The sequence below is a fragment of the Pan troglodytes genome, chromosome 15 (assembly GCF_028858775.2).
Source record: "Pan troglodytes isolate AG18354 chromosome 15, NHGRI_mPanTro3-v2.0_pri, whole genome shotgun sequence".
Taxonomy (NCBI): Eukaryota; Metazoa; Chordata; class Mammalia; order Primates; family Hominidae; genus Pan; species Pan troglodytes.
Window position 1 is genome coordinate 63,529,117 of NC_072413.2, and position 13,773 is coordinate 63,542,889.

Sequence of the window (13,773 nt, forward strand, 5' to 3'; positions counted from 1 at the left end):
ACACTGTACATATATTTTGATTTTCAAATTATAGTATTATAACTGTGGTATGCAGGTGGCAGTGTTCAATTTTATGCTTAAAAATAAAATGATAGCAAAAAATGCAATTATTTGTGGAATAGTTTATATTCAGTTTCTGTTGAGTCACTCAGAATGTTAGTTGCTGTAAGAAGAGGCTTTTTTTCTTTTTTGGTTGTTTGTTTTAGTGGCATTACTTCACTTTGCAATTAGAACCCACTGTAATATTACCTATTGAAGGCAGGGATTTATGTCTGTCTTGTTCACTGCTGCATCCTCAATGCCTGGGATATGTAATGTATTTTATGTAATAGAAATTGAATGAGTAGTTTTTGAACATATGAGTGAATGGATCATAGTGTTGTATAGATTTAGGTAAAATGCGTGGCAGATTTCTTCCAGTTGCTTTCCATTATAAATGTTGATAAGAACCATGCTGCATATTTAAAAAATAAATAAAACTTACATAACATGAATGACTGCACTAAATGAAGTATATTATTTAGGAGGTCAGTTACTTACTGCTGACATAGTAGAGGATGCTTCCGAAGTGATCATCCTGAAGAATGGAGACTGCAGCTCATTGTCATTTCTTTTATTAATACTTCAAATGTGCTCCCTTCTCTACTGCAGCTGTGAAACTTTTTCTGGTCTTCTCAAGAACTTTCTCTTATCTGTTTTTTCTCTAGTGAATTATACTTTCATTTTTTAATTCCATTTTATCTTCACCACTGGCTTTTTCTTTGCTATACCTTTTTATTTTATTTAATAAAAACTACTTGTTGCTCTGGGGGAATGCCATCTGATGTTGGAAATGCTCTGTATCTACACCATTCATAATGGTAACCACTAGACACAGGTAGCTATTGAGCAATCAAAATGTGGCCTACTGTGCCTGAGGAAATACGTTCTTTTTTTCCGCCAGACAGGGTCTTGCTCTGTCACCCATCCTGGAGTAGAATGGTGTGATCACGGCTCTCTGCAGCCTCAACCTCCAGGGCTCAAGTGATCCTCCCACCTCAGCCTCCCAAGGAGCTAGGACTATAGGCGTGCACCACCAGTTTTAATTTATTTATAGAGACAGGGTCTCACTATGTTGCTCAGGCTGGGGAAATAAATTTTTAATTTTAATTCTAATTTAAATAGTTGCATGTAGCTATTAAAGCAGACAGTGTAGCTCTGGATCTTTATATATATATATATGTATATATAAAATTATTAGTCTACTTTCAAATAATATAGCAGTTCATGTGTAGTGAGACAACTTGACTTTTGTGCACTTCCATTTCCTCCGTCTCATCTTTTTAATATTTTGTCATATGTTTTACATCTACATATATTATAAACCCAGTGATACATTATTGCCATTTTTGAGTTTAACAGCTTTTTATCTTTTAATGTGGTTAAATTAAGGGAAAATAGCTCTGATTTTTTAGATTTCATCATTTCTGGTGCTATTTTTGTGTGTGCAGATCTGCATTTTTATCTGGTATCATACTCCTCCTTGAAAAATTTCATTTAACATTTTTTATAGTACAATTTTGCCGGCACAGAATATTTTTTAACTTTTTTTTTCTGGAAGAGTTTTGATTTTGCCTTTATTTGCCTTTGTTTTGCCTTCATTTTATCCAGTGAAAGGTATTATCTAGAATGCTCAGTTGCCGTTTTTCCCCCCTTGGTATTTTAAAGATGATGCTCCATTGTTTTTTGACTGGCCTTCTTTATTACATGTAGTGTGTTCTCATTTTTTTTTCTCTGTATGTAATATTTCTTTTTTCCTAGTTACCTGAAAGATTTTTCTCTTTCAGTTTGTTTTTTAGCAGCTTTTTGTCTACATTTTAATTTTGCCCTACTAGCAATTCTCTGCATTTCTTTGACCTGTGGTGTTTTATCATTTTTTTACTTTGGAAAATTCCCAGCTAACATCTCTTTAAATGTATTTTCTTCTCTGTTCTTGTTTTCTTCACATTATTAAACTCCAGTTACACCTGCGCTAGATCATTGGATATTATACTACAGCTTTAAAATTCCTATTCTGTTTTTTTAAAATTTCAATCTGTTTCTTCTCTTTGCATTTCATTTTGAATAATATCTATTTACCTCTCTTCAAGCTCACTGAGTTTTTAGCTTTGTCTAATCTTCTGATAATTCTGTTAAAGATTTTCTGATATAGTCCATTTAGCATTTCTTCTTTGCCGAATCCCTTATCTGTTTTTGTATTTTGTTCATATTTACCATGAGATCCTTTAATACATCAATTACAATTATTCTCTTTTCTGTCTGATAGTTCAAATATCTGATTCATTTAGAAGTCTGGTTCTGGTGTTTGCTTTGTCTTTTGACTATGGTTTGGGTTTTTTTTTTAAACTATATGTCTATATTATATATATATATATTTATATCTATATATCTATATCTCATGGTTTTTTTGTTGCATGCCAGACATTTTAGGTAAAAGGCAACAAAGATTGAGGTGAATAGTATTTATGCCGAGAAACGGGTACCCTTCTTCTTTGATGATGTTGGTGTATATGTGGATTGGGATGGGGCAGAGATTGAGTCAGTCCAACAGTGGTTTGAGTTGGATTTGTTTTTTTGTTGTCATTGTAATAGTTAAATTCACTGAATCAGAAACTTGAAATTCCTGCAGTAGTGGACTGCTTGCTGCTTCTTCATTCTTGGTTTGGAGCCTCGGTGCTGGAGTCTTTCCTCTGTGTTCCAGCTCCATCCTTAGCTTTTAGCAGGTCTTTGGATGCCTGCATCACAGCATGACCTCTGTTCGTATTCTTTGTAACTTTTGATAAAATGCACCTTCTAGTTTTGATTGTCTGTATTTTCTTATCTTTCTTTGAAGATTGTTGAGTTTTATTTTGACAGGCAGATAATTTACTTTTGGATTACACTGATCCTTTTGTAGCTTGTTTTTAAGCTTTGTTAGGGCTCTTGTTGGCATAGCTTTTATTCTATAACTGGAGTCAGTAGACTTTGGTTTATGAGCCAAATCTGGTCCACAGCCCATTTTTGTATAGCCCATGAGCTAAGAATGGATTTTTCATTTTTAAAGGGTTATAAAGAAACAAAAATAAAAATTAAGAAGTATATGTGACAGTGACTATATATGCCTCACATAGCCTAAGATATTTATCTTGCCCTTTACAGAAAACATTTTCTGACCCTGCTTGCTTAATTTTAATTTCTAAGGTGTTTTATTTCTTGGATTTTTACCGAATGCTGCAGGTTTTCTCTGTGGTATTTTTATTGTACCTGGTTGGAACTCACAGGTCTCTCAACTTTGCCTAATCTTTGAGATGTGTTCAGCTTTTAGCTACCCAGTATTTAATTTTTCTATTTCTGATAATTGTCCTTTGCAAGCCTCATGAGTTCTTACTATAACTTAGTTTCCTGCCAAAGACTTAAAGGATCTCCTATGCAAATTTTGGAGCTTTCGTTCTGAGTATCTACCTCCTCTTTAGCATAATGACCTGCAAATTCCACCTACCTTAAATTCCCTGAACTTTGGTCTTTGTCTTCTCACCTGAGGAAGATGGCTGTGTTTTGTTTGGCTTCTTCCTTTCTGTGCTGGTGTTCAGCAAATGCTTCTAGGCAGAAGGCTAAAGTGATCATAGGGCTTACTTTTATTGTTAACTTTCTCTCAGACATTACAGTCTTCTTTGACCTTTGCCCAATATCTGAAAACAGTTTTTCTAAATATGTTTTTTAAAGTTTTCTAGTTTATATGTGAGGCTAATCTAGTAGTTATTCTTTCATGGTTGGAGATGGAACTCTGTTTAGCAGCTATTAATAAATGTGCTTTTTTACCTCTGGTATTAGTATAAAACCAATAATTGTAATTGTATCTGTTAAATCTCTTATTTGCTGTAAATTGAGTTTTGTTTTATGGTATGTATAAGAGGTATTAGCAGAATACATAAGGAAATGTGATTAAGACTCAGTTCTGTCCTGCAACTTGAATGCCTATTCTGTGCCCAAGGCTTTCTGTAACTTGCTAGAGACAGAAAATAACACATGAAGTGAAGATCAGGCTTTTAACCTACTAGAGGAGGTAGACATATGTATTAATTATTTATTGCTATGTACCACATTACCTTTAGACTAAGTGGTTTAAAGCAACAATTTATTATCTGTTGGTCAGAATTTAGGGATGGCTTAGCTGGATCCTCTGGCTAAGCTCCATCTCCTAGGTGAGGGTCTTTAAAAAGCCTGCATTCAAGATGTGGACCAAAGCTACAGCTGTCTTGAGGCTTGACTGGTGATGGTGCATTTCTAAGCTTGCTCACGTTCACTGGTCATTGGCGGGATTCAACAACCTTGTGAGGTGCTTGTGGTCTTAGGACTGAGCACTTTAAATCTTCGTTGGCTGGTGTCTGAAGGCTGCCCTCAGCTCCTTTCCACATGGGCCTCTCAGCATGATGGCTGACAGTATGGTAGCTTGTATCATCAGAATAAGCAAGCAGGGACAATGTGAGCAAGACACAGAAGCTCCAGTCTTTTGTAACCTTATCTTGGAAATGAAATTCTGTCACTTTTACTGTATTCTATTTAAGAAACAAGTCACTAGGTGCAGCCAACACTCAAGAGGAGGAGATGATACAAGGTCATGAATAGTGGACACAGAGATAGTTGGCAACCATTTTAGAAGCTGCCTACAACAGCATGTGGCATATTAATTATATAAAGAATTGTAAATGGGTCTATAAAATAATGTAACAACATCAATATATACCACATAATAATTTGCTGCATGGTATGCTGAGGTGCCTCACCACTGATGATTATTTTATTTAAGCCTTTTCCAGTATTCTCTGGGAGAGGTGGTATTTATTATCTCCAGTTTACAGATTGATGTTCAGTGAGGTTACCTAGCTATGATGTAGCAGAACTGAGACTCCAGTCTAGACACTGCTGATTCTAGCACCCATACTTTTAATTTCTATGTCTTGTCAGCATTAAAATAAAATTACTTTTTTTGGAGCACTTCTTCTGTGCCAAGCATTATGATATGTTAACCTTATTTAAGGCTCGTGGCAACTCTATTAAGTCTCCTTATCTTACTGATATTACACTCAAGCTTCCAGATTCAGAAAAAGTACTTTGAAAAATCAGATATATTTATTGTTCCAGAGACATTAAACAAATATTACCCAAAGAATCTCTGTAAATACCGAAAGAAATGAATCATTTAAATACCTTAGTACCTTAAAAAGGTGATATCAATCTAGCCTAGGCAACATGCCGAGATTTTGTCTCTCTCTCCCCCCCCCCTTTTTTTTTTTTTTTTTTGGAGACAGAGCCTTGCTCTGTCGCCCAGGCTGGAGTGTGGTGGTGTGATCTTGGCTCACTGCAACCTCCACCTTCCAGGTTCAAGCAATTCTCTGCCTCAGCCTCCTAAGTAGCTGGGATTATAGGCACCCACCACCATGCCTGGCTCATTTTTGTATTTTTAGTAGAGGCGGGGGTTTCACCATCTTGGCCAGGCTGGTCTTGAACTCCTGACCTTGTGATCCACCCGCCTCAGCCTCCCAAAGTGCTGGGATTACAGGTGTGAGTCACTGTGCCCAGCCAATTTTGTCTCTTAAAAAAAAAAAAGTGATATCACTAATTAAATAAATTTGCAGAAAGAATCCTGGCACATTTCAGTACATTTAGTATATTTAGTATTTTGCAGAAGAAGGGTAATATGTGAGTCTTAAGTGGTAATAAATTTATAAATTCTTGAAAAGAAAGCCCACTCTGAGAAGAAATCTCAACAAACACTGCTATATAAATTTTAGTCAGAAATTAGCTGATATATGTAATTTTTAAATATTTTTATGAATTTGAACTATTTTTACTAATACTTTCACAAATAAGTTGAGTGGTTGTCATATCAAAGGCTGAACATACTTTCTTCAGTTATATCGTTGTCTTTGCAAAGTGAATCTTCTAAATGAAGAAAATAAGATACATTATTTTTTCATGGTTAAAAGGTAAACCATAAGACTCTCTTGGCTGGGTGTGGTGGCTCACATCTGTAATCCCTACACTTTGGGAGGCTGGGGCAGGTGGATCACTTGAGGTCAGGAGTTCAAGACCAGCCTGGCCAACATGGTGAAATCCCATCTCTACTAAAAATATAATAAATGAGCCGGGCGCCACAGCAGACACCTGTAGTCTCAGCTACTCGGGAGGCTGAGACAAGAGAATCTCTTGAACCCTGGAGGTGGAGGTTGTAGTGAGCCGAGATTGTGCCACTGCACTCCAGCCTGGGCAACAGAGCGAGACTCAAAAAAAAAAAAAAAAAAAAAAAAGACTCTCTTGGTCTTTTAGGCCAATTAAATTTAATCAATCAAGGAATGTCTTTATAAGATATATGTTGACAATAATAAATATGAAAGTTTATTAATGACTTTATTTTTGAACCATTTCCTTATAATAGCATTCTCTCACTTTCTGCATTACCATTTGCTGTCTTAAGTAGGGCATAAATGCAGTTTAAGCTGTATTTATTAGTGTCAACTAAGTGCCAAATACCGTTCTGAGTGCCTGGGATACATCAGTGAACACAATGAACAAAAATTATGGCGTTTATATTTTAGCAAGCATGGTTCAGACAATAAACAGTAACCATAAGTAAGTAAGCAAGCATTCATTGTAGTTAGTAGATAGGGAAAAAATTCTGTACTTGTTCTTTTAAACCTTGCAGAGGAAAATTGCATAGAAAACTATCTGTTTTTCAGCTTAACTTGGTTTTCTTGACCCCAAAACTGGGGATTTAAAAAATACTGGCAAAGACAAAAAAAATCATGGGAAACATTCTCTCCAAAAACATAGTTCAAATGATGCTATTAATTAGAAAATGACCATGTTTTGCTCTTATAAAAATGTATTGCTTTTTACAACTCAAGTATTATCAATATTGATATATAATATAGTAATTTAATCTCTTAGATATTTTTGGTAATGGTTTATAAAAAATGGAAAGTATTTTTTGTTGTACAAATTTTGTTATTCAAAATGTATGTTTCTGTAAACTTTTGTTACTATTCAAGTTATGCTGGCTTTAAATATTATGATTTTTATGGTAATCCCAAGGAAAATGTTTCAGCATGTCTTTTTATTATTTAAATTACTCTTTTAAAGAAAGCTACCTTTGCTTTGGTTGTTTATCTCAGTTGTCTGTTTTCTGCGTTACTTTTGCAGTGAAGGGAAAGAAAAAAATTGTAATATCTGATATATAGTTTACCCTCTGTAGTTTTAGTATTCTTGATTCAGCCAACTACAGATCAAAATATTTGCCAAATAATACCCCCAAAATTGACTATCTACATAGCATTTACGTTGTATTAGGTGTTATAAGTAATCTAGAGATGATTTAAAGTATTTGGGAGGATGTGTGTAGGTTATATGTAAATACTATGCCATTTTATGTAAGAAACCCGAACATCTGTGGATTTTGGTGTCCGTGGAGGGTACTGAGAGACAACTGTATATCTTAATAGCTTAGAATTAACTAGGATATAGTACAGTTTCAGCATATAAGTATAGTAACATTTTACAGTGTTGCATATGTTGTCTCAAAATTATTGTTAATTGAAATATTAATACTTATATTTTTTGGCTGACTTACTGAATTGAATCAATTTCTTATGCCACCGGAATGAATTCACTTTTTATTTGGTTTTAAAGTCACAGAGCCCTGGATTTCTGTATTTTTTTTTTACATAAGATGAAAAGTAGGGGATACCTGAGTTTAGAGGAGTGGGGATTTGAGAAAGAGTTTTAAGAAAGGGACAGGATAAACAATGGAGTCAGTAAAAAGAGTGTTCTTGATAGATTTAAGAATAGTTATTAAAACAACAGACAACTTTTTACTTGGATTATTCCTTTTTAATTTGGTTTTCAAACAGTTCTCAGCAAGTACAATTCTTTTCATTCTATGTTTTAGCCAGTGTAAATCAGTAACATTAAGGTAAATGTTGTAGGAGTAAATGGGAAGGAAGTAGAGTGTTTCTAGGACAGCCCTTTGAAGAGATTTTCTTCTCTTTGAATATTGGTGTTTTAAAAACAATTGAGATTTAAGGTGCAAACATAGAAAAATAGTGGCCCTGTGCTCTGATTTTTGAAGCCTCTTCTCCATCTTTTCTGCTCATCTTTTTACCACTGTTTGATTTGTGGTCAAGTGCCCCTCACATTCAGTCTTGTATACAGAAACTATTTCTTGTTTTTTCTCTCTTCTCTTGTATATGGAACTCTGTCTAGACATATGATTTCTCTTCTATAGCTTTAAAATTATCAAAACATTTTTAAAATTAAAAAAAAATTTTTATAGAGATGGGGTTTCACCATCTTGCCAGATTGGTCTCAAACTCTGGGTTCAAGCAATTCTCCCGCCTTGTCTCCTTCTAAAGTGCAGGGATTACAGATGTGAGTCACTGCGGCTGGCCTGTCAAAAGGTTTTAAATTATATTTTTGCCTACAAATTCTCTCTCTGGGGAGAAAATAGTTTTGTTTCCAAGGGAATTCTAAGCCTAATGATGGAGAAATGACAAATGATACTTGTAACCAAGCCTGGAAAAGAATGTGCATTTGTAGTTTAAGATGCACAGTAACTAAGATGTAACTGGTGCTAGACGTTTGTTGCAATTGTTGGTATTTTTATAAATTTGAGGAAGCAGTAGTCTAGCCTGATCCATTTGAACCTTTGCTTCTGATATTTGGAATGACTGCCAGCTGGTTAATGGCTATGATAACCTTTACTTGGCTAATATGCATGTCAGTTTTAGAATTTATCCTAAAAGTGACAATTTGCCTGTCACCTGCAGAGTTAAGTGGTATAATGGCAGCTGAACAATGAGGGAGGAGAGTGGAGTTGAGAACTGGTAGAAATGAAATCACTCATACAGGGAACATGTTTTTTCTTGAGATAATGAACATATAGCCCAAAATATGTGGTTGAGTACATTTTGTTTTTGATTGTTCAAAGATATACTTTTTAAGTCTTCATATATAAGTTATTGTATAATTATGTAAGAAGGAAAAGAAAGTGATGATGGCACTTTGAGGACTTTCAGGTTTAGAGCTAATTAGTCTGTTATCTGGTAGAGCACTAATGTACATGGCTGATTTAATATACAGATTAACAGATTTAAAGCTTTTACCCTTTACTTGTTATTAGGCAGTTAGGTTATCTTCCAACTTGTTGGCCAGTCAACACCAATGTGTTTCCTTTAACTCCAAGAATCTCAGTATATGCTATTTTATATATCTTAAATAATTTAAATACATTTCTTACTCTTTCCACAGCATGTAGAGCGCATGAAGTACAGGACAATAAAGCTTCCTACACATATCACCAGAAGGATCTCTTTGAAAGATTCACTGCAGGACTACCAGAGAGAATAATTTGTCTGAAGCATCATGTGTTGAAACAACAGAAGTCTATTCACCTGTGCACTAACTAGAAACAGAGTTACAATGTTTTCAATTCTTTGAGCTCCAGGACTCCAGGGAAGTGAGTTGAAAATCTGAAAATGCGGCCATGGACTGGTTCCTGGCGTTGGATTATGCTCATTCTTTTTGCCTGGGGGACCTTGCTGTTTTATATAGGTGGTCACTTGGTACGAGATAATGACCATCCTGATCACTCTAGCCGAGAACTGTCCAAGATTCTGGCAAAGCTTGAACGCTTAAAACAGCAGAATGAAGACTTGAGGCGAATGGCCGAATCTCTCCGGTAGGTCCTAAAATACTGAACGAAGAATGATGAAATATTGTACTTTGTTTTTAGGTGTAGGGCTTCATTCCGCTAGGAAAAATAGTTAATTATTTTTATAACCTGCTGTCTTTGCCAAAACTTAGCGTGACAGTTTTCTATCTCTGTGTATTTAATACAGAACAAGCTTGTCCAACCCACAGCCCATGGGCCACAGATGACCCAGAACAGCTTTGAATGGGGCCCAGTACAAATTTGTAAACTTTCTTAAAACATTCTGAGATTTTTTTTATTTTTTTTAAGCTCATCAGCTATCATTAGTGTTAATGTACTTTATATGTGCTCCAAGACAATTTTGCTTCCAGTGTGGCCCAGGGAAACCCCGACATAATTTCTCCATAGTGGCATCATTATTTTGCATATGCATTTTAATGTAGAAAAACTATGCCATTTCATTTATATACTTACATTTCATTTACAGTTATGTATTTAAAAAATTGATATATTAAATCCAAACTATGTTTTAAACTCGTGTATATTAAACATTTTATATGAACTGTAACAAAGATATTATAATAACTGGGAGGCTGAGTTAGTCTAACTAGAACTTATTAAAATGCAGAAACAAAAGTTTATCATTAAACAACTGGATCTGGAATGCGGAGAATGATTATCATTGCTATTTGTAGTCTGTAAAAAATGTGACATATATCTATTAGAGACATCAACTGTTTGAAAACCAAAGTCTCCTATATATTTTCAGGGAGCAAGTAAACATAATATTACATAGGCGATCTCTGTATTTTTTTCCAAAGTTATTGAGGTAAAACATTACCTAGTATCTTATATGCGAAGATGATCATGTAGTACTCACTCTCTCAAACTAGAGAAGCTAGAAATGAAGATTTGAGAATCATTACTCCAGAGGTGGTAATTGACCCTAAGGGAAGTGGTATAGAGAAAAAGAGCTGAAAGTTCATTTCTCTTTGAGAAACACATAAATTAAGGAGTAGAAAGTGGAAACATCCAATTGTGCAGAAAGCCTTTAGAATAGTTGGGGAAGAATAGTGGGACAGAGCTGTTACGGAAACTGAGGAACATTCTGTGAAGGAAGAATGTAGTTGGCAGTGTTAAATTACCCTTGATGCTATAGAGAGGATGCCCATGGTCCTCTCATTTTCTACTCTCACCGCCCTTCACTCTTTGTTTAGAACTCGGATTTTTCCCTTTGTCTAGTTTCATAACTTTTTCTTCATAATATTATTTGGGTCCTTTTATGTCCTTTGAAAGACAATGCTACGTGTTAAGACAAAAATGAATGAAACATTATTCTTGTCATTTGTACCATTCAAGAAGATAGCAAGCAGTCAGGGATTAGAAAGTGGACAGAACTTCTTGAATTTGTCTATTATTTTCTTTCCTACTTGGGGTACTCAGGGAACATCATGGAGGAAGGTGATCTTTCAGTAGAGTCTTATTCATTCATTCTAAAGATTGATAATTTAGGGGTTAGTAATAATAGCTGTCATTTATTACATGCCAGGTACTGTGCCAAGGACTTTGCATGGATCATCTCATTGAATTTCACACTATCTTTATGAGATGTTAGTACCATTTTTGTAACCATTTTACAGATTAACAATTATAGAGATGTTAAGTAATTTAATTTGCTGAAGGTCACACTTTTCACAAGTGGTAGAGCCTACTTTGAATCCCAGTAGTATGACTCCACAACCTAAACTCTGAATAACTGTATTGCCTTCCTGAGCAGAAAACAGAGAAATCAGTGACCTAAACATCTTAGGTATGAGATCACCAAGAATAGCTACTATTCTAGTTGATTTTGGAGTTTGCTTTGATTGTAATCAAATCTCCTTCTATATCATGGGAATTTTGCTCCTAAAAAGATTTTTCCCCTTAACAATTTAGACTTATAAATAATTGCTCACTTTCCTTATGGTTCCATCTTCAATACTGATATTTCAATTTGTTTATTTCTGACTGCCAAATGTCTTGTTTTTGTTGCATGAAGGGAAAGCTTGCTTTAGTATGGGTTTTTCTTTCTGCAAAATAATCTTTAGGTCTATTAAGTCACTTTCTTTATATTCTTATATGTTGAAATTAATTTCTCAACTACATTTAAATGTAGAGACTACTTTTAAGAGCTGAATCACCTAAGTCATGTGGTAATACCATGTAATTACAGTCTGAAAACAGACTAAGCAAATAGGCCCATGTTTATATAAGGGAACATAATTTCAGGAAAATAGTTTATAGTTATTTTCCCTCATTAGGGAAGAAAACCTCGTTGGGCCCTTTCATTGACTTTACTGCTGGGGCCATTTGTATTTCTTCCAAAGGGATGTCGTTTTAGAGCCCTCTGGCATGAAAGGAAGAGCAATGGAGGTGCTACTAGCATTGGGATTTTTTTCCCCTTATAGTAATTAAGTTAATATTTTGTACTCAATTTGCTATGTCTTTTTCATATAAGAAAATGTGTTCACAAGTCAGACTACAAAAGATTAATTCAGATGTTTATAACTAGGTCGTTTCTTTGAGATAAGGCATATGGATTGGAGTTGGAAAGCAACACAAAAGCTTGAAACTACAATTTTTTAGATTTTCTAGATTCAAGTCAATAATCTGAAAAGCAATTAACAAATCTTTCGGCTAGAATTTTCTGATTTTGTTGATAGTGTTAGAAATTTAGGAAAATAATTTAAATATCGTATCTTGGAGGGATGCAAATGTAGAAGCACAATATATAGGAGGTTGCAGTGTATTTGTGTAAATCTGATCTATTGATGAGTAATGTCTGTACATAAAATTCACTTCCTTTATCGTAGATGTCTGTGAGTTTTGGCAAATACAGTCACGTAACCATCACAAAAACTATAGATGAATTCTACCTCCCTCTAGAATTCTGTTGTTCCCTCTTATGGTCAAATTCTGTCCCCACCTCCTGTCCCTGGCACTTAACTGATCTGATTTCTGTCACACTTTTTTCCTGTTTCAGAATGTCATATAAATTGAATTACATAGTATGTAGCCTTTTGAGTCTGTCTTTTTTCACTTACTATAATGTTTTTGAGATTCATCAATACTATTGTCTGTATTAGTAGTTCATTCTTTTTTATTGCTGAGTAGTATTTTTATTCTTTTTAAATGTTGAGTAGTATTCCGTTATATTGATGTGTCTTAGCCCATTTAGCATTGCTATCACAGAATACCCGACACTGGATAGTTTATAGAGAAAGAAGTTATTTGGCTCATGATTCTGGTGGCCAGAAAGTCCAAGATTGAACAGCTGCATCTGGTGAGGGCCTGAGGCTGCTTCAATTCATGGTGGGAAGTGGAAGGAGAGTAAGCGTGTATAAAGAGATCACATGATAAGAGAGGAAGCAAGACAGAAACCGAGGAAGCCAGACTTTTTTAAACAACCTGCTCTTTTGGTAACTATTCCATTCCCATGAGAAGGAGAACTCAGTCATCTCTGAAGGAGGAGCATTAATTTATTCATGAGGGATCTAGCCCCATAACCCAAATACCTCCCACTAGGTTCCACCTCCCAATACTGCCATGTTGGGGATCAAATTTCTACGTGAGTTTTGATGAGGACAAACCACATCCAAATCATAGCAAGATATATCACTTTTTTTTTTTTAATCCATTCACCAATTGAAGAATGTGAGGTTATTTCCATTTTGGGGCAGTTGTGAACAAAGTCACTATTAACCTTTGTTTCATAAACTTTTGTATGACCATAGTTTTTATTTCTCTTGGGCAAATACCTAGGAGTGGGACTGCTGGGTCATATGTTAACTGCATATTTAACTTTATAAGAAGCAACCCAGTTCTTTTTCTAGAGTACCTGTACCGTTTTGAAATTCCTACCAGAAATTCTTGAGAGTTCTACTTGCTCTCCTCCTACCCAGCATTTGCTATTGTCAGTTATCTTTATTTTAGCCATTGTAACAGATATATAATACTATCTCATTGAGGTTTCAATTTGTATTTCTGTAATGAATGATATTGGCCATTTT

General features: G+C 34.9%; 1 protein-coding gene across 11 annotated transcripts in view; it reads left to right on the plus strand.

The window, feature by feature from the left end:
• FUT8 (fucosyltransferase 8) overlaps nt 1–13,773 on the plus strand; it is a 450,735-nt gene that overhangs the window by 265,284 nt on the left and 171,678 nt on the right. For 10 of the 11 annotated variants that reach the window (XM_063792665.1, XM_063792663.1, XM_063792664.1 and 7 more), the window contains one exon: nt 9,322–9,751. In XM_063792665.1, the coding sequence (XP_063648735.1) occupies nt 9,549–9,751 (203 nt within the window). In that variant the 5' untranslated portion in view covers nt 9,322–9,548. Of the gene's footprint in view, nt 1–9,321; nt 9,752–13,773 lie in introns of those variants that run through there. The other variant, NM_001008984.1, reaches the window with a different exon arrangement.